This window comes from Lynx rufus, unplaced genomic scaffold (genome assembly GCF_022079265.1).
Source record: "Lynx rufus isolate CCGP_SWC_20201006 ecotype Redwood Valley unplaced genomic scaffold, mLynRuf1.p SCAF_8, whole genome shotgun sequence".
NCBI lineage: Eukaryota > Metazoa > Chordata > Mammalia > Carnivora > Felidae > Lynx > Lynx rufus.
The window spans coordinates 23,928,911-23,952,633 of record NW_025814896.1 but is presented as its reverse complement, the minus strand read 5'-3'; the positions used below and the strand labels follow the sequence as shown (position 1 = coordinate 23,952,633).

General features: G+C 51.3%; 2 protein-coding genes across 2 annotated transcripts; both read right to left on the bottom strand.

Annotated features, from left to right (window-relative positions):
* Positions 1-244: 244 nt before the first annotated feature.
* EIF6 (eukaryotic translation initiation factor 6) lies at positions 245-6,888 on the bottom strand. The gene is made up of 7 exons (XM_047068860.1): positions 6,780-6,888; positions 6,432-6,550; positions 6,229-6,314; positions 4,492-4,667; positions 3,764-3,940; positions 3,384-3,565; positions 245-516 (listed from the first exon to the last, which is right to left on the bottom strand). The coding sequence occupies exons 2-7, from the start codon at positions 6,536-6,538 to the stop codon at positions 507-509; spliced, it is 738 nt and encodes a 245-aa protein (XP_046924816.1). The 5' UTR covers positions 6,539-6,550; positions 6,780-6,888; the 3' UTR covers positions 245-506.
* An 889-nt stretch (positions 6,889-7,777) lies between these two features.
* On the bottom strand, positions 7,778-14,342 carry FAM83C (family with sequence similarity 83 member C). The gene is made up of 4 exons (XM_047068995.1): positions 13,732-14,342; positions 11,376-11,543; positions 11,050-11,174; positions 7,778-10,528 (listed from the first exon to the last, which is right to left on the bottom strand). Exons 1-4 carry the CDS (start codon positions 14,242-14,244, stop codon positions 9,088-9,090), a joined length of 2,247 nt encoding a protein of 748 aa, XP_046924951.1. The 5' UTR covers positions 14,245-14,342; the 3' UTR covers positions 7,778-9,087.
* Positions 14,343-23,723: the final 9,381 nt, after the last annotated feature.

The following is a 23,723-nucleotide window of genomic DNA, read 5'->3' as shown; positions in this document are numbered from 1 at the left end:
GAGACTGAAGTCGCATGGAAAAGGCTAGAACTACAGTATAGAGTGCTTCCTCCTCTTGCCCTGGGACAATCATCAACCCCCATCCTGATGATCCCGGGAGGAGGGTGGGAAATTGTGAGACTGGGGGGGTGGGGTGGGTGGGTGGGAGGGGTGTGTGTGTGTGTGTGTGTGTGTGTCCTACCCACTTTCCCCCAGAACAATGCTAGGGAAGGAGGGTTGCAGGTGGAGGCCCCCAAACAACACATTCAAGAATAGCCAGGCTGCCTTTTAATGGGGGTGGTACAGGAAAGAGAGTGGTCAGTCAGGAGCCGTTAAGGCCTGACAGACAGCACAACATGGCAGATGTTTGAAGTAACTGTAGATTCAGGAGATGGGCACAGGTGAAGAGCTGGGCATTCAGCCACTCACTCCCAGTCAGTTCTCTGCCAACTGGCTGCCTGGCTGGGTGGGGCAGAGGGAGCCAAAGTCCAGAGGCAGGAACCCGCAGAACAGCAATGGAAGGTAACTCAGGTGAGGCTAGAGAGAGAAGGAACACTGTCAGTAGGTGCTTCTCAGAGCATACCCCACCCTTTATTCTTAAGATGCTTGCCTCCACCCTCACCCCTTTGTTCCAGCTCAGCCCTGAAGAGCCACATTCAGAGCCCTTTCCAGATTACACTGCTTCCTTGAGTCACAATCCAATCAGAACTCTCAATGCTTAAAAACTAACAGTAACTCCTTCCCCACTCAACTCAATTTGTTCACTGTTATCAATCACAAACCAGAGCCTCAGAACTCAAGTCCAGCAAACATCAGAGAAGGGAGTAAGGGGATTCACAAGAGAAGGGATGTGCCCAGACCACCTCAGTGGCAGGGATGAGGCCAGAACATTCTTTCTGGAGGTAATAAGTACGTATACAGGGGAGCCTCGGTGGCTCAGTCAGTTAAGTGTCTGACTTCAGCTCAGGTCATGATCTCATGGTTTGTGAGTTCGTGCCCCGCATAGGGCTCTGGGCTGACAGCTCAGAGCCTGGAGACTGCTTCGGAATCTGTGTGTCCCCCTCTCTGCCCCTCCCCTGCTCATGTTCTGTCTCTCACTCTCTCTCAAAAATAAACATTTAACAAAAGAAAAATTACAGGAGATATAAAATACATGTACAATTATAAAACTAAAGTGCATACTTTAAAAAAAAAATTTTTTTTTGTAACATTTATTTATTTTTGAGACAGAGCACGAACAGGGGAGGGACAGACAGAGAGGGAGACATAGAATCGGAAGCAGGCTCCAGGCTCTGAGCCATCAGCCCAGAGCCCGACGTGGGGCTCGAACTCACAGACCGCGAGATCGTGACCTGAGTTGAAGTCGGACACTTAACCAACTGAGCCACCCAGGCGCCCCTAAAGTACATACTTTTTTTTTTTTTTTTTTTTAATTTATTTTTGGGACAGAGAGAGACAGAGCATGAACAGGGGAGGGGCAGAGAGAGAGGGAGACACAGAATCGGAAACAGGCTCCAGGCTCCGAGCCATCAGCCCAGAGCCTGACGCGGGGCTCGAACTCACGGACCGCGAGATCGTGACCTGGCTGAAGTCGGACGCTCAACCGACTGCGCCACCCAGGCGCCCCCTAAAGTACATACTTCTAATCAACTACCTGACACCTTCATTATCAGCTCTCATGGGCACCTCAAACTCAACAGGTTCAAAACCAAAGAAGGATAATGAGTTTTGGCTCTTCCTTTCCAGTATCCATTTCTGTTCCTTACCTAACTGCATAAGCAAGAACCACCAAAATACTGACCAGTACTGGTCACTGTGGGCAATTCTGCCTGACTTTAAGAGCAATTTCTGAAGTTTTACCATTAAATACAACATTTGCTGTAGTTTTCTTGGTAGGTACCAATTATCAGATTGCAAAAATTTCTTTCTGTTCTTAGACTAAAAGGTGTTGTTGTTGTTGTTTTGTCCTTTAATTAAATGATTGTGTATGTACTGCCTTCTTTGTAAGATTCTATGTTCCACAAGGGCAGGGTGGGTATACCTTATTCACCAAATCACAATTTTCTGGCACGTTCAAAAAAAAGTTACTGAACAAATGACAGAACTACTGTACCACTTTCCTGTTCAGACCCTTTCAACTATTCTCTCAATTCTGATTCCCCATCAGAATTACCCAGAGAAACTTATTAAAATAAACCAAACATGGTTCGGTCTCACTCCAGAGTGAATTGGTAACTGGGGGGTGATGCCAGGAATCTATATTAACAAGCATCCCAACATAGACTAAAGGTCAAAATCACAGGCCTACAGTCAAAACTTCTTGACATGGGAATTGAGGGTCTTTGACACTCTGACAATATTACCTTGCCCTTTCACACTCTCCATACTTTCCCACCTCTGGGTCTGTCTGAAGTGCTTTCCTACTCCATCTCTGCATATTCAAATGTCTACTCATTCCCCTGGGCCCAGACTAAATGATTTGCCCCCGACAAAACCTTCCGGGATACCAGAGTGTTTCACTGGAGCTTCCTGAGCCACCTAAGGCACCTTTTATCTCTTCTTTGAAGGCAGTGAAGAGTTATGTGTGGCCTCTACAACTTCTCGGCTACACTGTGAGCTCCTAGAGGCAGGACACAGGGCTAAGTTGCCTGCCTATCCTACATGGAGCCCTATCGACAGGGCTCAGTGAACATCAGATGAACAAATGAATGAAGAAGGGAGAATGAAGGGTAATTTTGCCTGTTGTAAAGTAGGGGGTCTGTCACTGGGTACTTGCTCTACTATGGGCATATGGGGTTTCTATCCTCATAAAGATTGCTGGGATACTTGGGTGTGGCATGCCTTGAGAAGAATCCTCAATGGGAAAAGGTAAATATCAGCACCTGCTGCTCCTCCAAAGGAAAAAGAGATTCCAGAGCCTCATACCCCAGAACCTCCAGGGTTAGGCCCAAGATCCCACTTTTTTCTTAAACCCACAAAAATCCAGACGATTGTGATTTTGATGCAATCCCCACCCCCAACAAGTCCTTTAGGGTCTCCTTAGTTTCTAAGAGCAACTTCCCCTCCTTCCCTCTGCAAACAGCTCTTTTTGGTCTCAGGCTCTGGGCTGCTGCCTGGGGACACCGACACACAAGCACACACAAACTACAAAACAATGTGGTCAGTGAGAAAATAAGACAGACCAGAGGGAAGCTTTGCCCAGAGAGGGGACACTGAGCTGAGTCTTCAAAGATGGGGATGAGCAGATACTCAGGCAATGCTCACTGGCTGTACCTTGTGACTGCTCAGCAATGCACAGGTGTGCCCTCACACACAAGGACCTACCAGTATGAATGCAGTGTGGACCCATCCTAGGTGGCATCTCCCTCCTCTACCCTCCAAAGGCAGAAGAGAGACCCAGATACCTGTCAATGAGGGAATCCCGCATGCTGGTCGCAATGGTGCTAGGCTGGGCTTCGTTCAGCTTGAAGACACTCTCCACCACTGACAGCTCTGTGCTGGTTGTGTCCAGGCCACAGAAGGCACACCAGTCATTCACCACCATCCCAGCGGCAATTACCTCGCTGCCTCGGTTCACAGTGCCTGCCTGCCAAGGGAGAGCTCAGTGTGGATCATGGCACCAAAAGCCACAGTCCTGCCACTCCCTGGCGAGGACTATCCCCAAACCCCGCTCCTTGACCTGCATCCCCAATCGCAAACTGTGACAGATAATAACTCAGATCCTTAATGCTAGGCAAAGGATTTGCCTCAGGAGGAGACAGAGATCAGAGAAAGGAATGCTTACCACAAGGGGGACCTGAAGAAGAGAAGACAGCTCATCTTGGTCTTCAATTGAAGTCTTGGGATGTACCAGTCCTCCCTGATTGCTGAAGACAGAGTAGCTTCCTACTAGCACCTGGTCAGCCACTGTCTGTCTGAAGACTTCCACCTTGAGCACATCAGCCAAGATTTCTTCTGTTTCCTGTTAGCCAAAGGCACTGTACTCAGGGCCCAGAACTTCCAGGTCAAGGAACCAGGGGCCCTCCACACCCAGAACCACCCAGGGCTTGGCTCCCTAAGCCCCTCATCCCTCTGCTACCTAGCTGCATATGGAAGCTTCATGCAGAAAAACCAGGAAATACAGGTTGGAGCAGAGTCTAGACCAGCTATGGAGTCCCTAATAGCTGTGCATGCCCTGAGGAGGCAGGGGCTGGTCTCCACATCACCCTCTTCCCTCTAACCCACACTCAAGAGTTCAATTGTCAATCATCTCTCCTGGTCCTGGTTGCAGGATGGGACGGAGCAGTCTCCCTGATTTTGGAGGATTAATACCCTCCTCAGCTTCTTTCTGGCACTGGTCACACCTCTATTATCACTATTATCACTATTCCAATGAGTGCCTGAAATCTGAGAGCCCAAGTATAAAGAGAAACCACAAGAGACACCCCTAAGTCCTGCCTGACAGGCAAGAACAATGACTGACCACTGACTAGGCGGGTCCTGTGACTCTTGGGCGAAATTGGGCTACCTTACCCTGTCCAGGTCTGGGTGGACCAAGGCCACGTAGTCGTTGCAAGTGGTGACATTGCCCAGGGCTGAGAGCCGCTCCTCCACCCGCCGGATCTGCACTGAGTCTGGGAGGCAGTTGCGAATGTGCTGTAGCTCCTGGTCAGTGGTGTTGTTGGGCACCAGGAGACCATGTCTGTTCCCTAGAGATCCAAATTAGGGGGTGGGGCAAGAATGGACCACAAATACACAAGTAGCCTGCTAAGCTTTGGGGGTTTTAGATACAATCCAGCCCAGTCAGTTTCCCCAGGAAAGCTTTAGGCCCAGACCCCAGCCCGCTAACCCATTGATCCATACAACACCCAGGGGACCAGGAGTCCCATTGGGCAGGCCAGAGACAGCCCAGGAATTTGTTCCAACACACCCTGCCCATTTTGCCATCATCAACCAGGGGGGACCAGGACTAACAAGAGGAGCTCTTGGCGTTAGCTATATATTTTGCTACTTGAAAACTGAGGTAACACTACACACCTATCAGAATGGCTAAAATGTTTAAAAGAATGCCAATACCAAATGCTGGCAAAGATACATGGAACAACCAACAGGAGTGTAAATTGGTCAACCACTTCAGATTATTATCTGGCATCACCTACTATATAGAATATCCGCATACCCTGTGCCCAACCAGTCCTCTCCTAGGTATTACACATCCAACAGAAACATGTACATGTGTTCACTAAAAGACATAGCAACCCTATTCATATTAGAACTGAAAACTACCCTAATGCCCACTGTCAACAAAATGGATGAATATAATGTGGTATATTTACACAAAACACAATACGAATGAACAAACTACAATTATATTGTGACAACAATAACTAAACCTCTGCCTGCCTCCACAAGAACACAACTCTTGAACTTCTAAACTCTGAGTTACACCCATTATATATTAAAAAAAAAACAAAAAAAAAACACCAAGCGACAAGTCCAAAGGTCATAGTTAGGGCCAAAGAGTGTTTGGCCTGAATAAGAAAATACTCAGAGGCTAAGGTCATCAGGCTTATGATTTAAGAAAAACAAAACAAACAAAAAAAAAAACTCCCATATGACCCCAATGAACAGAACTAGAAGTAAGGGGTCACAGTAAAGGGAGACAGATCCAGCTCAAATAAAGGACCAATGGCCAGACTCAACAGTGCTGAGAAGTAGGGGAGTGGGATAGGGATGCCACTCAGAGACATGGTAAAGCCAATTTAAGACTTACATGGATAATGAACAAGATGACCCAGAATCTTAGCTCGTCATTTTGTAGAGGCAGAACTGGATCCTCAGAAAGAGGAAGCAACTTGCCCAGAGTCAGTGGCAAGGGAGAGAGGACATTTCCATCTTCCCTCCCAGGTGTGGAGGGAAGGTGTGGTACTTGGTGAGTCACTTGGGTTCCTTGAATCTTGGCTTCATCATTAGTCAGATTAGGCCAATAAGGCCTGCCTGCCAGGGTCTTCGTGAAGAAGGATTGAAATCAAGTTTAAGAGTGAAAGCACTTAATGTTATTTGTTTTCCTATGATCCAGAAGCTTTTGCCAGTGATAGTCCCTGATCTGAAAGCACTTAAAAACAGGGTCCGGCACAGGCCAGAGAGATTCTCTAGTTTCTGGAGATAATGGATGAAAGCCGGAAAATCCAAGGGTCACTAGAAGTCCCCTCCAAGGCTACAATTAAAGGCTCTGGGAGGATCCACTCCCTCGCTCAGCGTCTGGCTTACCCACACACATGCGCCCGATGATGCGGCAGCCAGCGATGGACGCGTGCACCACGGGGATGGTATCGGCGAGCTCGCCCTCGAACACACTGTAGGGATGTGGATTCAGTGGTTAAGGAGCTGAGGGGTCTGAGTCCCCGACTCCCAGCACCCTCTCAGCCATCCAGCCACCCCACTGCCAGCAGACACCGGAGCTCCCGCCGCACCTGTAGAAGTTCTCCGACCCTCCGATGGCCACCAGGCAGTAGGTGTTGGTGAGTTTGGCAAAGCAGCCGATCTCACAGTTGTTCTCGAAAGACGCTCGGACCGCCATGAGGCCTAAGGGCTGCGGGACCGGGAGTTCAGGGCCAACGAATCCTCTCCCGGCCGTGGGTCCGGGTCTCCCGGCCTCAGCCCTTCAGGGCCCGCCGCGACCGCGCCCCTCTTGGCCCCTCAAATCTCAGGTCCCGCCCACTGGACCCCTCTAGACTGTCTAGCCCGGAATCCTCCGACTACCACTCAAGACGCGGGGAGCCCAGAACCGTCCCTTCCGGCGTCCCTCCACACCCGCTCACCAAACGACAGCAACCCCCGCACGCTTCAACAGCTTCCACTCGGCCCTAGGTAGGTTTCCGTTTCCGCCTCGGCCCAGGGAGACTTCCGGGAAAGCCGAGTGCCCCCGCTTATGCAGGCGGCCACCGTAGCTCCACCCTCTGGGAGGAGTCTATGGTTGCAAGTGTTCCGGTCTGGACCCCACGTGGCCCCGCCCCACGCATGCTTTCATCCAATCATTCCTTCATTCATTTATTCAGGCGCTTTTTAGGAGGTACCATTGACCGAGACCTGTGGCTGGTTGGATGCGAGGCATAAGAGAGGAGGAGCCAGCGATGTCTCGAAGAAGACGAGTTGATGATGGAAGTATTTACTGAAGTAAAGCCTAAGGAGAAAGAGTAGGTGTGGGGAAAGTGACATGCCGAGCGTTAGGTTTGGGACAGACGTCCAGGCCAAATCTGGAGCCCAGGGAAGAGTGAAGGGCTGAGATTTGGGGCTGAAACCTGGGGTGGATGAGTCACCCACGGAGGCGTCCAGTAGGGAGAAATGAGACCAGGACAAAGGTCGGAGAAGGAGACGTGGCCAAGAAGTAGAAGAAACCAGTCTGAAGAAGGTATTGGAGAGAGGGAAGGATGGATGAAACCGGGTCTTAGGGAGGGTCCAGATGGGCAGTGGTGTGGATGCTGACTGGCTTCCACTATGCATGTCCTTGGTCACTCACTCAGGAGCCACTATGTCCTCGAGATAGATGGTAGCACTCAAGGGACCTGCTCTCATGGATGAGATGAACTTGATCTACATTTTGTAGAGTCTACACAAGCCCCAAGGCCTCTCAGAATGTCACAGTGAGGGTAGAGGGGGCTTGGAGCCCTGTCCTCCCCTCAGCCCTTCTGCAAACATCCGTCTCCCTCAGGGAGCCCTCCACAATTGGCCTGAATGGTCAATTGGCTCTTCCCCAGCCCTCAACGTGAAGTTCCACAACGCCACCTTTCTCAGGACACACCAGGCTGCTGCTGGGTCATAGCATGTCTGCCTTTATTGATTTGTATTGTGTAAACTGTCCCAGGCAGGTGGTGAGCTCAGGAAAAGACGAAAAACCTATCGGAGCCTATGCTTCTGTGTGTGTGTGTGTGTGTGTGTGTGTGTGTGTGTGTGTGTGTGTCAGAGTCTGAGTATCCACACCCTCTATATCCTCCCCAGTTCATCTCAGACCCACTCATCCTGTCCTGTCCTTGGCCTCTCTTCACCTGCTTCCCTCTACCAGGAATTCCTTTTCTCCTCCATCTGTCCAATCCTCCCCATCCTTCAAGGGCTGACTCAAAGTCTGCCTCCTTTGAAACTTTCCTCACCACTCCACTGTCACCACCCCCTGCCACTGATTCCTTGAGTTAGATACAGCTCTGTCTTGCCTGCCATTGGTTTATGTATTTATCCTTATCTCCCAGGGCCTGAGTCTGACTCACTTGTCAGCCCTGTGGTAGGTACACAGCTTAGGCCAAAGAAGATACTGGTTGCTGTGTGCATACCTATGTGTGTGTGTATGGTGTGTGTATGTGGTTATGTGCATATTTATTGTCTGTGGATCCTGAGGGGTCTACAGTGTGCACTGAATGCATATATTTTGTTTCGCTACTCATTTAGCCATATTACATTTATTGAGTACCTGTAACTAGAATTCTGAGTGTTTGGGTTTATCACATGGACCTTTGTTTACTTACTGAGTGTCAATGGGTATTCAGTTTGTGGGTATGAACCCTGTCAGGGTGTTGTGTGTGTTGTACAGGCATTTGGGGCATCTCTGTGATGTGTGTGTTTTGTGTGCATGGGGACATGTGAACTGTTGATAATGGTGTGTCATGTCTGTGCAAAAACACAATCTTAAGCATTAGGGACATGGGTTTGGGCCCCAGCTCTGCTACTGGTTCCACTTGGATCTGATTCCAAGCAAGTCATCAAACTCTCTGGGCCTCAGCTTCCACATTTATAAAATAGGGAAGATAGTACCTATGATCCTAGAAATGTATACCTGCTAGAGGTCTATCTTGTAGAATGTTGTGAGGATGAAGGATGAGAATTAACCTGTGTAAGATACCCAGCACAGTGGCAAATGGCAGGTACTGTGGTTTCTATTTTCGTGTGTGTGTGTGTGTGTGTGTGTGTGTGTGTGTGTGTGTGTAAACAAGAATTCTGAATTCAGTGAGTATCTGACTTGAGCTTCTAGACACCCTCTGCTCCTCATGCAGCCCTGCTGGAGAACCCCAGAGTCTGGAACCTGAGTAAATCTAGAATCCAAGTAGATGGAGGAAGGACATGTGCTTGCTGGGAGCAGAACTAGGACTCAAAGCGGCTGCGGAGAAGTTTGAACTTGGACTTGTTGTACTTAGTGATGAGGTCCAGTTTGCTGTGGCCCAAGGTCAGCCGCTTCTCATCCCCTGACAGGCCATTGCTACTGCCATTGTGATGGCCACCTGTGGGGCCCCCAGGGAGGCCAGGGTCAGGTCCTTGCCTGGTGCCCTGCAATTGATGATACTTGGTAATGAGGTCCAGCTTGCTGTGGCCCAGGGTTAGCCTATTCTCATCCCCAGAGCCCACTCCAGCCTTTCGAGCAGGGCTTGGTCTGGGGAGACCACTGGGCCCAGGCCCCTCACCCCGGAATGGGCCAAACTTTGTGATGAGGTCCAGCTGGCTGTGGCCCAGGGTCTGTCGTCGCTCATCAAGACTTTGCTTGTCAGCCCTGGCTGAGGAGTTGGCTTCAGGGGACACTCTGGAGCCCCCAGCCTTGGGGTACTGTACCAGGAGGTCCAATTGGCTGTGGCTGTGGTTTGAGGACAGCCTCTTGTCCTCTGGAATTTGATTGCCAGGTCTGGGGGAACCTGACTCAGGGGTACCCCCAGCACCCTGGGTCTGAGGCAGGAGATCCAGCTGGTTATATCTCTGGTTTGGGGACAACCGCCTGTCCTCTGGAGCCTGCTCTCCAGGCCAGAAGGAGCCCAAGCTGGGGTCAACCCCAGAATCAGGGCCTCCAGCTTCTCTGGCTCTGGGGAAGGGGACAAGGAGATCCAACTGGCCATGGCTCTGATTCAGAGACACCTTCTTCTCCTCCACTGTCTCCAGGGCTGTGCTAGGTACCCAGCGACTTCGTTGGGGACTAGACTCCTGGCTTCTCAGGAGCCCATTCTCTGGGAGCCGGGATAGGGCTGAAACACCCTGGGGGAAGGGGAGGAGGGGGCGTTGGCGGGCAAGCATAGGTGACCCCACTGCCAAGGTCAAGGGGCTGGCACCATTGTGGTTGAGGGCAGGGGAGGACTGGGACCATGGGGACACCCCCAACTTGCCTAGATTGGACCTGTAGGGCCCTGGCAGGGAGCCATGGTTAGGGTCAGACAGCTGGCGTTTCAGAGAGGGCTGGCCACTGGTCCCGCGGCAGGCAGGGCCCAGGGATGAGGACCCCATACCCGTGTCACTGCAGCCACCGCCTCCTGGTGGACTGAGGTAAGAGGAGTGGTCCATTAGAGGTGAGCGTTTGATGCTGCTAAGGCTGGTGCTGGAGGGTGAGGAGGATGCAGGGCTCAACACACTGGGCCGGAAGCCCAGGGCCACTGTGGGAGGACACAGTGCCCTGGGAGATACGGGACCCTCACCACCGCAGAAGCCCTCCACAGGCCGAGACTCGGCATACAGACAGCGGAACTCCCGGTCAAAGTCTTCCACGATGCGGCCCCTCAGCTGCAGCACCATGCTAGTGTGGGCCTGGCTGCAAAGCCAGGTGAAGCTGGGAACAGAAGGTCAAGGTCAGAAGGCAAAGTGCAGGAGCCTGGGGCTGGGGGGGGGGGGGAGTCATAACCAGGTGAACATACCAAGACAACTCCACCACCATTAGGACCCACGTGAGGCGACAGAGCTCTGACTTCAGAGTCTGTGCTAGTCCTAACTCAGCTTAGAGGACTTGGGCACATGGTTTCCCATCTCAGGGTCTCAACTTCCCCATCTGTAAAATGGACTGGGGACGAGAGTCCCTGGAGTCCCTCCAGTTCTGAGGTGTAATATGCCAAAGGCATTAAAGTAATCCTTCCACAGAGTGAGCTCCTCCAGGGCCCAGTGGGGGGCTGTCTTTCCCCCCCACTATGCCCTGAGGCCTGCACAGTGCCTGGCACTTGGTAGCCGTCAAGTCCATGTTGCAAGGTTGGGTGGATGAAGGTAAATTCAAGCTGCCAGATCCCAGGTGCCCTCACCAGCCGGTGGCACAGCACCCCCCCCCCCCCCGCCCCTCTCTCCCCTGTTCCCTGTGCTCACCTGTAGCTGCCTGCCACCACCTGCTCACAGTCGATGATAACAAACTTCTCCAGGGCCTGCCCTGTGAAGCGGCGGCCGGCCTTGCTGCAGTATGTGTCCCCACATGTGCTCCGCACACGCATGTTCTGGGCCAAGGAGGGAGGTAGGTTGGGTGGTGACCTTGAGAGAATGGGGCTCAAGCCACATCTAAATCCCTTGCAGTCTCTAACCTTAAGCAGCTAAGGAAAGTCAGGTTGCCCACTCCCATTGACCACCCCCCACATGACCCTTCTGCCCTCCCTGACTCCCCACCCCACCCCCTGGTTACCGCCCTGTCCCTCACTGACCGGCAGGTGCCCCCCGTTGAGGTCCATCTTGTAGCACATCTCCAGGAAGTGCCTTAGGTGCTCCTGAGCCAAAAGCAGGTAGACAGGGACACCACGTCGGCTCGAGGCCTCCATGAGGTCACACAGAAGCTCCATGTCCGTGAATATATCCATCACGACAGCTACCACCTGGAGGACATAGGGAGAATTTCAGCCCTGCCTGGGATATTGCCCAGCCCAGGGGTGGGGGCTGAGGTCCCAGGAAAAGAGAACTGGGCTTAAAAGCAGGAGGCCAGAGCCTTTGAGAACATCGACTGGAAGGGCTTTTAGCCACAACCTAGCTCAGAGGTTCTTAACTTAGACTCAGAGGGCGTTCCACTGTCTTGAATGCCCAAAATACGTTTGAAAGCTTCGGTGTGCATATTTCTGGGGACAGAGGGTTTATCTGTCATGGGCTTCTCAAAGATGTCTGTGAGGAGACCTAGGCCAAGAGTAGGGAAGGAGTCAGGAGCAGATACTAGACCCCAATTCCCAGTGCAGGCCCTCATGCTCTCCCACTAGCTCCAGCCCTAGCGCTGTCAAAGTTTCCCTCCTCAAGAATTAGAGCTGCAGGCCAGTTATTGGGGGCTTTGAGCCATTGGCCAGACCTGCCTCAGTTTCCCTACAAAGCTACAGAGGTCTAGTGTGGTATCTTATACCCACAGACTCCGTCACTTCCACCCACGCCAAGTGAGACCAAGTTTTCTGCTCAGTTGAGGGACTGGGGCTTGTGGTCTCCTCATCTAATGGACTGCCTCACAGAAGCCCTGAAAACCCCCTCACACCATCAAGCCCCCAACTGCCCCTTCTTCCCTTTGCATATATCTGCTGTGAGAACCACCTTTGTCGTCCAGGCTGAGGCAAGAGGTGCAAAGCACTGCAGCTCTGGAGCCGGACAGAACCGGGTTCAAATCTGCACTCTGCTACTTCTAGTGATACAGCCTTGGGCAAGTTTCTTCACCTCTGCGAGCCTCAATTTCCTCGTCTGTTAAATGAAGATAATGATAGCTACATCTCATAGTTATGAGGAATTCAATGTGAAAATACTCAACACACAACAGAAGCTCAATAAATGTTCCTTTCCTGCTGCCTGCTTAACAAACAAGGACATTGGCCCACAGGAAAAGGAAGCCCTTCCCAAGGTCACTCTGAGAGTCAGTGACAGCCCAGAGTGGAAGCCTGGCTCCTGGCCCAGAGGTGGAGGGTCTAGATAAGGATGAGGAGGCAAGTGCTGGAGGGTGCCCTAGTCCACGGCACAGGCCTGGCTGAGGGTGGGGGGATCAAGGTCAGGTAAGAAAGATCAAAGGGCCGGGGGTGAAAACAGCAGCCACCTCACTAATAACCCCATTCCCAGTGCTAATCAGGCCTGGCCCTCCCCTGCCTCGGGCACAGGCAGGTTTGCCAAGGAGGCTCTGGAGGCACCTGGGAGATTCCAGCTTGCTGGCTCCTGATCTCTGCAGCAGGCTGCTCCCCCAGACAAAGACACTGAGTCTAACCCACCTCAAATCCTTTGTGGGGTCATCTGATCCATTCCCCTGCCTCCTGAGTCGGAGGTCAGGGCTCAGGAATGAAGCTATGTTAGTCTGTGGCTGGAGCCTTCCCAGATACTGACCATGGGACATGCTCTCCTCCCCCTCTTCTTTCTCCTGAGCCCCAGCTCCCCATCTCTGAGCCCAGAAGCCCCCACCCCTCTTCCCTTTTGGTGCAGAACTATCATCCTGGCCCTCAAATGCCATGCTGAGGCCCAGGCACCAGTGCCTTCTTCCCTGTTTCAGGCCCAGCTGGAGATACAGTATACGAGGGGTGAGGTGCAGCTGGGGATGTGCACCAGGAGGCAGGGCCAAGCCTGGGTCCAGGGCCTGAGTCAGGGCCCCTTTCTCTCCCCCTGAGCTCTATTTCACCAACTGACTGGACCTTCCTGAGCAAGTGCCAGCCCCTCTCTGGCCTCAGTTTCCTCCTCCATAAGTCAAGGGGGTGACTCAAATGTTCATCAAGGTTGGACTTCTTAGTTTGGGAGCATAAACTCTCCAAGAATCTGACGAAGGCCATGGACTCTCTCCCAAGAAAGATGCAGAGAGGATCCCTCCTAGCAATATGCCCAATTTTGCCTGCATTTTTAGGGTGTCTGGTGAGTAATGCTCTTGAGTGTCAAGGGATTACCAAGGTAAATAAAACACATGCCCACCCTCTAGGAGCTGGTGATCTGATAGAGACCAGAGGTTCTAGTCCCAGTACTGCCCCTAAGCTGCTTTATATGGCCTTGGGTTGGTCCCTTTCCCTCCCTGGGTCTCAGTTTACACATCTGTGGAATGAATGTCTGAAGATATAAGGCCCTTACCGTGCGGGCCTGGCTGATGAGAAAACGCAGAAGGTCCTTGATGTTCTTGGCCTTGTCCCGCTGGAAGTGGACCACAGCCTGGGTGGGGCTGAAGCCTGTGGCCTGCGGAACCTCAGGCCAGCCCAAGTCCAGGTCCGGGGGGTCTATGTCAGAGGCCATGGGGAAGTAAGTGCCTGAGGTGATTTCAGAGAGCAAGCTGAGGCGGTCAGGCCCTGAGGCCTCCAGTCCCTGGGCCTCGCTGAGCTCAGGGCCCCCATGCACATGGCTGGTCATGTAGTCCACGTCCAGAGCACTCAGGAAGGGCAGCTCCCGCTCCTCGGAGATGACCCGCAGGTAGGCGGCCTCGCCCCGCTCCAGGAGGGCGTCGGCCGCCAGCCGGGCAGCCTCACTGTGCTGGAGCACCAGCGGTGAGGACTCCCGCCACCACGGCCGCTTCAGCTCCTCCACCCGGCCCCGCAGGGGTCCCGCCATGCCCTGGGCCCCCAAGTCCCCAGGCCCTAGGCCTCCAAACATTCCTGCCCACCTGGCTGCCCTCACCCTCCAGTAGGCTCCATGGCCTGCACCCTGGGCCGGCTGCAGCAGGAAGAAGATACCAATAGAACCACCTCCTGCCTGCCCGCCCCGTATGTGCCAGGGCCCCCAACACGTTGCCACCCTAAATCAGAGCCATGCTCCGCCCCATTGCCCCTGGCCTCTGGAACCTGTCGGGTCAGCCTCACCTGTCTGCCTGCTGTTGAGACTCGCCCGCTCAGGGAAATGGCAGTGCCAGGCCCTTAGCACGCACTCCTGCCCACCCCCACCCTGGCACCACCCCACCTTCACCTGCCCCAGCCCCACCAGGCTCCCAGCAAGTTTCCTCCAAACCCTGACCTTCCAGAGCCCCCATAGAGGTTGGATTATGGTCCAGAGGGGCCCAGTCCTGTTCAGACACACACATGCACAACACACACACATACACTCGCGCGCGCACACACACACCAGGGTGGATAAATGACTCAAGATACCGAGATAAAGACGTGAACACACAAGTAGATAGGCTGACATGTCATATGCAGACCATACGTTTCGATCAAACCCATGTGAACTGACCCAAATGTTAATTCAGAGACAAGCCATAACACTAAACATACCACGGTGGATATCACAAGCCTTGGCACACCTTGCATACAGGCCCTAAATAACCGAACAGGGCGTCACACAGAGCTGTCAAGGACATCAGTACCTATCTGTCCCCCGTCTGGGCCCATCTGCTCCCATGATGGCTCTGCCGCTCTCTACCTCCCTAAGTGTGACACTCACAGTCCGCTGCCCACCCCCCACCCTGGCTCTGAGTCCATCCTCCAAGGATCTCCAGCAGTGGCTTTTACCCTAGTCCCCAGGAACAGCTGGGGAGTGTTAAAATGCAGATCCCCAGGATTCACCCATCTGAGATTCAAATCCAGAAAATCTGAGTAAACCTCTGAAGCCTGCTTTTTTACAAGTACCCCGATGCACCTGGGACGGTGGACCCAGGCCCACCCCTGAGAAATGTTCCACATGGCTTGGCCTGGCATGGGCCACACCACATTCTTCCTCCCCACCTCAGGGGCTGCGTATTAAATGGCTCATAAGAAAGGTTGTTTTAGAGGAATGGGGGCACACTGCAAGGTCAGGAGGCAAACAGAGTAGGCAAGTTTCTGTTCTCTGCCCCTAACAAGGGCCACAGTCCCAGAGTCCTCAGTAGCATGAGTAAGAGGCTTTGCTCTGGAGAAGAGGGGTCAGTAGATGGCAGTTAGTTAGGGAGGCAGGCCAGGCAGAAGTGGTCACAACAGTGCACAGTGCCAACTCACAGTGCTACCCTGAGGCCTGGACAACAGGAGACCTAACATCACGTCTCACAACCCAGTATAATACTGATTTCACTTGCTTTATCTGGTCTGTGATCTGTGATTGTGTTCAGACCAGACACAGGTCCTTCTATGTCCACGAGGCTTCACACAGGGCCTAACACATTCATGGCAGGGAGCAGAGGGATCTAGGGGTTCCCATGTCGAGCTGGGCCCTGGGACCCAAGATGAATGGGACTGGGGCTTGGTCTTTGAGGATCCTAGAAGTGAGGGGCCCAGGGGTCAGGGTAAGGCCAAGAGGTGAGATGCTGGGCCATTCCATCCCATTCCAGAGGCAGGGGCAGACACTGGAACACCAGATGCTCTAAGGAGGTCCTTCACCGGGGGTGGGGGTGGGGGATTACATGAAGGGTAAGAGATTGGGTAAACAGAGCCAGACCGTGGGAGGGTAATGAGCTGTAGGGGTATCCGGGAGGCAGGGCCCTCATTAGGGCCTTATCTCCAGATTTGTTTGCGGGTAGAAGTGGGCCCTTATCTGGGCTGGAGAACTGTTCCTGAGAGGGGAGACAGGGTGTTTCTGTGTTGCTGGGTTCCTGTGTTTATCCCTCAATGTTTACACATCTATCTGATGATACATATTGTTGGCTATTTTTATAAAAACTATTTTTAATTGTGGAAAAAGACTTATAAAGTTTACCATCTTAACCATTTTTAAGTATACAGTTCAGTGGCATTAAGTACATTCATGCTGTTGTGCAACAATCACCACCATCCATCTCCAGAACTTTTTCATCTTCCCCAGTTGAAACTCTGTACCCTTAATTAAACACCAACTCCCCATTCCCTCCTCTCCTCCAGCCTCTGGTAACCACCACTATTTCTTTTCTTTTCCTTTTTTAAATGTTATTTTTGAGAGAGAAAGAGAGAGAGTGAGCAGGGGAGGAGCAGAGAGAGGGGGACTAGAGGATCCCAAGCAGACTCTGTGCTGACAGCAGAGAGCCCAATGTGGGATTCAAACCCACGAACTGTGAGATCATGACCTGAGCCAAAGTTGGACACTTAGCTGAGTCACCCAGGTGCCCCACCACCACCCTACTTTCTGACTCAATGAATATGACTACTCTAAGCATGTCATCTCAGTGGAATCAAACAGGATTTGTCCTTTTGTGACTGGCATATTTCACTTAGCATAAAGTCCTCAAGGTTCATCCATGTTGTAGCACATGTCAGAATTTCCTTCCTTTTTAAGGCTGAATAATAGTCCACTGTGTGTATATACCACGTTGTTTATCCATCCAACCACTGATGGATACTTGGGTTGTTTCCACCTTTTGGCTATTGTGAATAATGCTCTTTAAACACGGGTGTATAAATTTGGCTCTAGAGTTTTGTATATTTCCCTCCATGCTGATGTTTGTGTGAGATTCTTTTTTTTTTTTTTTTTAAACCCAGCCCCCATGGGGCGCCTGGGTGGCGCAGTCGGTTAAGCGTCCGACTTCAGCCAGGTCACGATCTCGAGGTCCGTGAGTTCGAGCCCCGCGTCAGGCTCTGGGCTGATGGCTCGGAGCCTGGAGCCTGTTTCCGATTCTGTGTCTCCCTCTCTCTCTGCCCCTCCCCCGTTCATGCTCTGTCTCTCTCTGTCCCAAAAATAAATAAACGTTGAAAAAAAAAATTAAAAAAAATAAATAAATAAACCCAGCCCCATTCATCTTGGGTCCCAGGGCCCAGCTCGACATGGGAACCCCTAAATCCCTCTGCCCCCTGCCACGAATGTGTTAGGCCCTGTGTGAAGTTTTGTGGACATAGAAGGACCTGTGTCTGGCCTGAACATGATCACAGACCAGATAAAACAAGTGAAATCAGTATGCTCAACATGGGGCTTGATCTCGCAACCCTGAGATCAGGAGTAATGTGCTTTTAGACTGAGCCAACAAGGCACGATTCTATTTCTGTAATTAAAAAACAAACAAACAAACAAAAAAAACCCAATACTGAATATCAGTAATTTCATATGGTTCAACTCAATATATATACACATGCCCATGCATAGCTGTACCTGTGCATGTAATGAACATGTACATGCTATCTGCTTTGTTTGTATGTCTGCTTGGCTGTCTTTAAATATCTAGCCATATGTCAGTGTGCATTTACCTGTGTCTGCATGTGTGTATGTATATTTGTGTGATGTTTGGGTGAAGATCTGTTTGTGTGCATGAGTGACTGTGCAGCGGGGGAGGTCTTTGACCCTAACTCTGCAGTGTGGTACTGGGTGCATGCACAGGGAGGTCAAGTGAGCGGGGCAGAGACAGGAAGACAATGAATTGAAGTGAAAAGGGCTCCAAGGTATCCCTGACACGCTGATAATGAAAGCGTGTAAGTCAAATCAAATCCCTTAGGTGGCAAGACTAGCCCCTCCCATTGGATTGAATGGGTAGAGGGCAACCAGAGGGTAGACAGGTATATCCTGGCCTCAGGGCTGGGCCTGGGCTGGAGACCCAGAGTGGTAGGAGCCGTACGGATAGCAAAGCCTGGACCCTGGCGGCAGTGTGCTGGCACAGGCCCCTTAATAACCGTTATTAAAGGGAAGAAAAATATTTTCCTGTCCCGGGGACGTGTCAGGCGCCTGCCTGGCATCATTCTGCCATCCTGGGGGCCACTTCACCTTGTCTGTGGTCTTTTATAAGCCAGGTGGCGCCTAGGCAGATGACTGTCGTGTGGGGATGGTTGGAGCCCATCAGATGCAGGCTGCTCGGGTGCCAGCACTGCCGCGTACCTTTTATGTGGCACTTCTGGGTGGGGGGTGACAGTATTCCTGGGAGGAGCAGAAAGTAGGAGAGCCAGGCTGTGCCCAAATCCCTTGCATCAAGGCAAAGTGACCTAAGAGCTAGAGACACAGGAACAAGCGGTGAAGATATAAAAGGGTGAGAAAGACTCCAAGATGTGCAGAATGACATTCCGGGCTGGAGGGCTAGAAGGGCCCGGGCATGGCTACTGAAGGAAGATGGGGGGCTGTGGTGCAGGGAAAGGGCTGCCAGAAAGGCCTCTGGAGCCACACTCTGAAGAGGGCCTTGCTGAACTGCTGGCTCTCATTGTCCAGACAATGGTGAAAGGTTGGCAAGATTTCTAGAGTGAAGCACCAGACTCACAGGAACAACCCACATGGGTGTGGTTCACTGTTCTTGAGCACCACACAGGCCTTCAGGAGGTCCCACTCGCTCTGGCACTTAATGAGCAAATGGAACAATCACAACTCTGAGCCACAGTGGTTTAATCTGTAAAATGGGACCAACATCACCTCCTTCACCAGGTTTTTGTGAGGAATAAGTGAGACAGCGCAAGTGGGGGAGGGGCAGAGAGAGAGGGAGAGAGAGAGAATTCCAAGCAGGTTCCACGCTGCCAGCGCAGAGCCCAATGTGGGGCTCAAACCCATGAAGCTGTGAGATCATGACCTGAGCAAAAACCAAGAGTCAGACGCTTAACCAACTGAGCTACCCAGGCCCCCCATAAATGGGCTATTTTATGGCAAGTGCCTGACCAAGAGGAGGAGTAGTAGTTTAGTACATACTGGATTCTAGAGCTTTCTCAGGCCATGAAAGGGCAGGGGCTCAAGTAGAGGCCTGAAGACAAAAGAGGCCTGAAGCAGCCACCGGAGGAGCTACTTTGGTCTGTCTCAGACCCCTTCTAGACCAAAGGCTGGCTCTGAATGTGAACATGGCCCTCTGGCCACGTCAGTGGAGTGTGGCTCTGAGATTTGGCCTCTTATTCCAGCTCACAGGAGACAAGGTCCTCTCTTCACCCTTCATACACAGATAAGCATTCTGGCAGGCAGATCACAAGAACGAGAATTTGGGCATTCTATTTTGTAAAGGTGGCCGAGTCTGGGGTCTAGACTACAGACACTGTGATGATGGTGTCTCCCTTCCCTCAACTTCCCACAACCCACTCATCCACCTTATCCCATCCAGTTGTAGACTTGTTCTCACTGTTTCTGTAAGGGGAGGGAATTCCTACTCTACTTTCCAGGAGAAGAAGTAGGAGAGGACTGCCCCCTCTCTTCTCTTCACTCACTCTTCCTCTCCAAGGAAGGAATGGCTAGTCTGATTGGTGGCTTAGAAGGAGCTGGACTCCAATCTTTTGCCCTGCCCCCACCCTCCCTCCCTCCCTCCCTCTCTCTTTCTTTGGTTCTGCGGTAGGCAAAGGTAGCATATTCTTTATTCACCTGCATGGCAAACTTCCAGAGGAGGTTCTGCCCCTGTAATGGGGAGGAAGAGGTCTGCTCTTTCTGGGGGTAGAGGTGAGTAAGTTTAGTTTTAGGATATTAACAAGTCCATTTGGCCAGAGAGTGAAAGCTACATTCTCCAATCAGCTTTGTCAGAAATACTGGTATAACCACTGTTTTCATATCTCTTAGGTCTTTTTTTTTTTTTTTAATTTTTAAATGTTTATTTTTGAGAGAGAGAGAGATAGGGAGCATGAGCAGGTGAGGGGACAGAGGATCTGATGCGGGCTCTGATTGACAACACCGAGTTCGATATGGGGACTGAATTCACAAACCATGAGATCATGACCTGAGCCAAAGTCGGACGTTTAACCGACTGAGCCACCCAGGTGCCCCTGTCTCTTAGGTCTTATTTCTCAATTCGTTTTGAACTTGGGAGAGGAAGAAAGAGATATTATCTAATGACCTCTTAAGCCCCCAGCATTGTTGGTCTAGCCACCTCACCCTCCCCGTCTTATCCCATCACCTCCTCTCCCTCTGTCCATCCAGTTCACCCAACATGTATTTAATGCATCCTTTAAGCCAGCACTGTGGGCTCAAAGATGAGTAAGACTTGGTCTCTGCCTTGGAGGAATTCATAGTTTAGTGGGGAAGGCAGACTCATAAATAATTATAAGCCACAGGTTAAACCAAGGTATAAATGAAATGCTTTGGGGGTTTACAGCTCATGACCCATTCTGCAACCTTAGAGGAACCAGGTCTCCACCCCCCATCCCCAACTAGGGTACAGCCCTGTGGCAGGCTTTTTCTCACATGGTGACTGGGAGGTTAAGGAGCCATTTCTGGACAGGGGGAGATAAAATTAGGGAAGAAACAAGCCAGCAGAGGCCTATGGTTCTGGTTCCCAATGGCAAAAACTTGAGTTTCTCAGGACCTCAGCCTCCCATGTGTGAAGTAAGAAGGTGGGGTTGGAAGTCTCCAGTTCTCTTCTAGCACTTACATATTCCATCACTCCACCCCCCCACCCCCCCACCCCCCATCACTGTTTGACATTACAGGTCAGTACTTGAAGACTCCCTTTCTAGGAATTCTCCATTCAGGATCTCTAGGACCTTTTCTCCCCTCAATAGATGGATGGTAGATGTGGGGGGGGGGGGGGGAGAGGCCCTTGACCTGGGAAGGGTGTAGGTTCATCAGCATAGCTCAAGGGAAGTCTCCTGGAAGCCACAGATGATTTGTGATGGCTGGTTAACACTGGGACAGGAGTGCGTGGGTAGACGATCATGGTCAGGGCCCCAGGGTCTGGCTTACCCCTGCCTAAGGCCAAACCAGTGGTGCAGTGGACAAGCCATAGTGGGATTCTGTGGGAAGGCTAGAAATAGGCAGAACCAGGGCAACAACAACAACAAAGGAAGAGTTCAAACACTTCGGACTCTCCAAAAACCCACTAGCTCCCTTTCCTTTCCCCTTCACCCCAATGACCGGTAAACTCCAGGTTCCCTGGACACCAGCATGAGCTTGCCCTTTCCCTCTCAGCCTCCTCACCTCAGAAATCCCTTGTGCCCCATTTGTACTCCAATCTCTGGTCACAGGAAAAGTTCCCTCCTCCCCTCCAAAGCCAGGCCCTTGTTCTCAAGACCAGGCTTCCACTTTCAGAAGGATCTCATAATTCCTAACACTTACGGGAAGTTTCCTACTCCATCGGGTGCTTTACATTTACTCAGACTCCTCCTCACCCGCCCATGCACATCATTTTTCTGTGCTTTAAATACCTTAGTTCTTACCGTGCTCTCCTAACTCCTGCCCAATTTTCCTCCATTTCTTTTCAGCTAGGCACTTATCAAGATACCCTGCCTTCTTAATCCTTTGCAATATCTGTATTCTCTCAAAAATCTTGTTCCTGGAATAGTCTAAAACCCTTAAGCCTCATTCACTTACTCCCTGGCCCCTACTCTGCAGCATGCATCATTAAAAACCTCCTCCTTCTGGAAGTTCTCTCCCCTGGCTTCTACCTCAGCCTCTACTTCCTATGCTGGTTCTTGCTCTTCCTATCCAACCCCCGCCTCCCCCCCCCCCCCGATGCTTTCTCCCACACTGACCCCACTTCCTGGTCAACCCTCTACATTTTACCTCTGGGAGCTCATCCATTTTCATGATTTCAAGTGTCCTTCTATACCCAAGACAAGTCCAAAGTCCTTAGTCCCTCTATCCTAATCATCTCCCAAGGTTCAGCCCCTCTCTATGCCCTTGCTCTCCCTGGGGCACCTTCCACCAGACCTGCCCCCATACAGACATAACCAACACACACCAAAAGCAATGGGTTAGGGCTCAAAAGACAGGAGACTGTTCAGCTTTGCTACAGAGTCACTTTGCACCAATTAGTGGCTTCTTCTCAGTGAACCTGTTCCCCTACTATACGATGTGGGCAATAATCCCTGCTCTATCCCATAGGATAATGTAATTAGCACTTGGAAAAAACACAATACAGAAGATTCTTCTTTTTGAGTTTCCCTCTTCTGCCCAACATTGCCATCTCTTGGCTCCCAGGAGAGCTCCAGGGTGCTTTCTTCAGGCTCCAAGAGCAGGGAGGCATCAAGTCCCGATGATTTCTTCAAAAATGTTTCTGGAGTTTGAATTTCCCTTTAATTTTTCAATTTTATTAATTTATTTTGAGAGAGAATGAGTGTGAGCAGGAGAGGGCAGAGAGAGAATCCCAAGCAGGCTCTATGCTGTCAGCATGGAGCCGGATATGGGGCTCGATGCCATGAACTGTGAGATCATGACCTGAGCTGAAACCAGGAGTCGGACGCTCAACCGACTGAACCACCCAGGAGCCCCTGAACTTCCCTTTGAATTCCTACAATCACCCTCCAGGCCCTCAAACCTAGTTGGCTAGTTCCTGACTGAGCCAATCCACCTTGCACACCACCGAACATCTCCACTCCCATCAGGTCACACAGCCCTTACTGAGAATGCCTGCCAGATGCTGTATTACCCAGGCTACCCCCATTTGTGGCCCCACCTGGCTCTCTGCAACCTTTTCTTCCCTTAGCAAACCACTCAGCTGGACCACGTGAATCTGAAGGGCTTCCTATTCTGGGCCTTTTCCTGGGCAGCTCATTTCCTGTTTCACTTTCCACCTACCTAAACTTTGCCCATCCTTATGTCCCAACTCCCTTCAAGGCTTTTCTGATGTCTAACCCCCTTGTTCTGACATTTCCTGTTAGTGTGTGTATGTGTCTACATAAACCCACATGGCTGGAATATCGCATGTTTCTTTTTACTTTTTTTAATTGTAGCAATAACTGCTCCTTTCCCCATCTGGTATTCCTTTTCTAAAACCAAACGCATTGGACTCGGGTCACAGAACCACCTGAGTCTGCATGCAGAGTAAATCTGGGTCCCCCTGAGCTTCATGCAGTTTCCCTCAATGGTAACAGGAGTTTAGTAACACTTACCTCACAGATTTGTCACTGAGGATTAAAAGTGGTAACAAGTGAAAATACCAAGCAGTGTCTGAGACAAAAACAGAAATGGAAAAGATACTGGCTGAATTGTGGCCTTGGCTTTAATCTCAGCTTGTTGTAAAATCTTTTTTTTCAATGTTTATTTATTTTTGGGACAGAGAGAGACAGAGCACGAACGGGCGAGGGGCAGAGAGAGAGGGAGACACAGAATCGGAAACAGGCTCCAGGCTCCGAGCCATCAGCCCAGAGCCTGACGCGGGGCTCGAACTCACGGACCGCGAGATCGTGACCTGGCTGAAGTCGGACGCTTAACCGACTGCGCCACCCAGGCGCCCCTAATCTCAGCTTGTTGTAAGAAACAGCAATTATTTATGGTTCTCAAACTTTTAGGCAAAACTGAAATCTTAAGAGGTACTATTCACGTTGTTCAGTGTTTCTCATTTATAACCCATACAGTATGTATGTTCTTCTCTGAAAAGA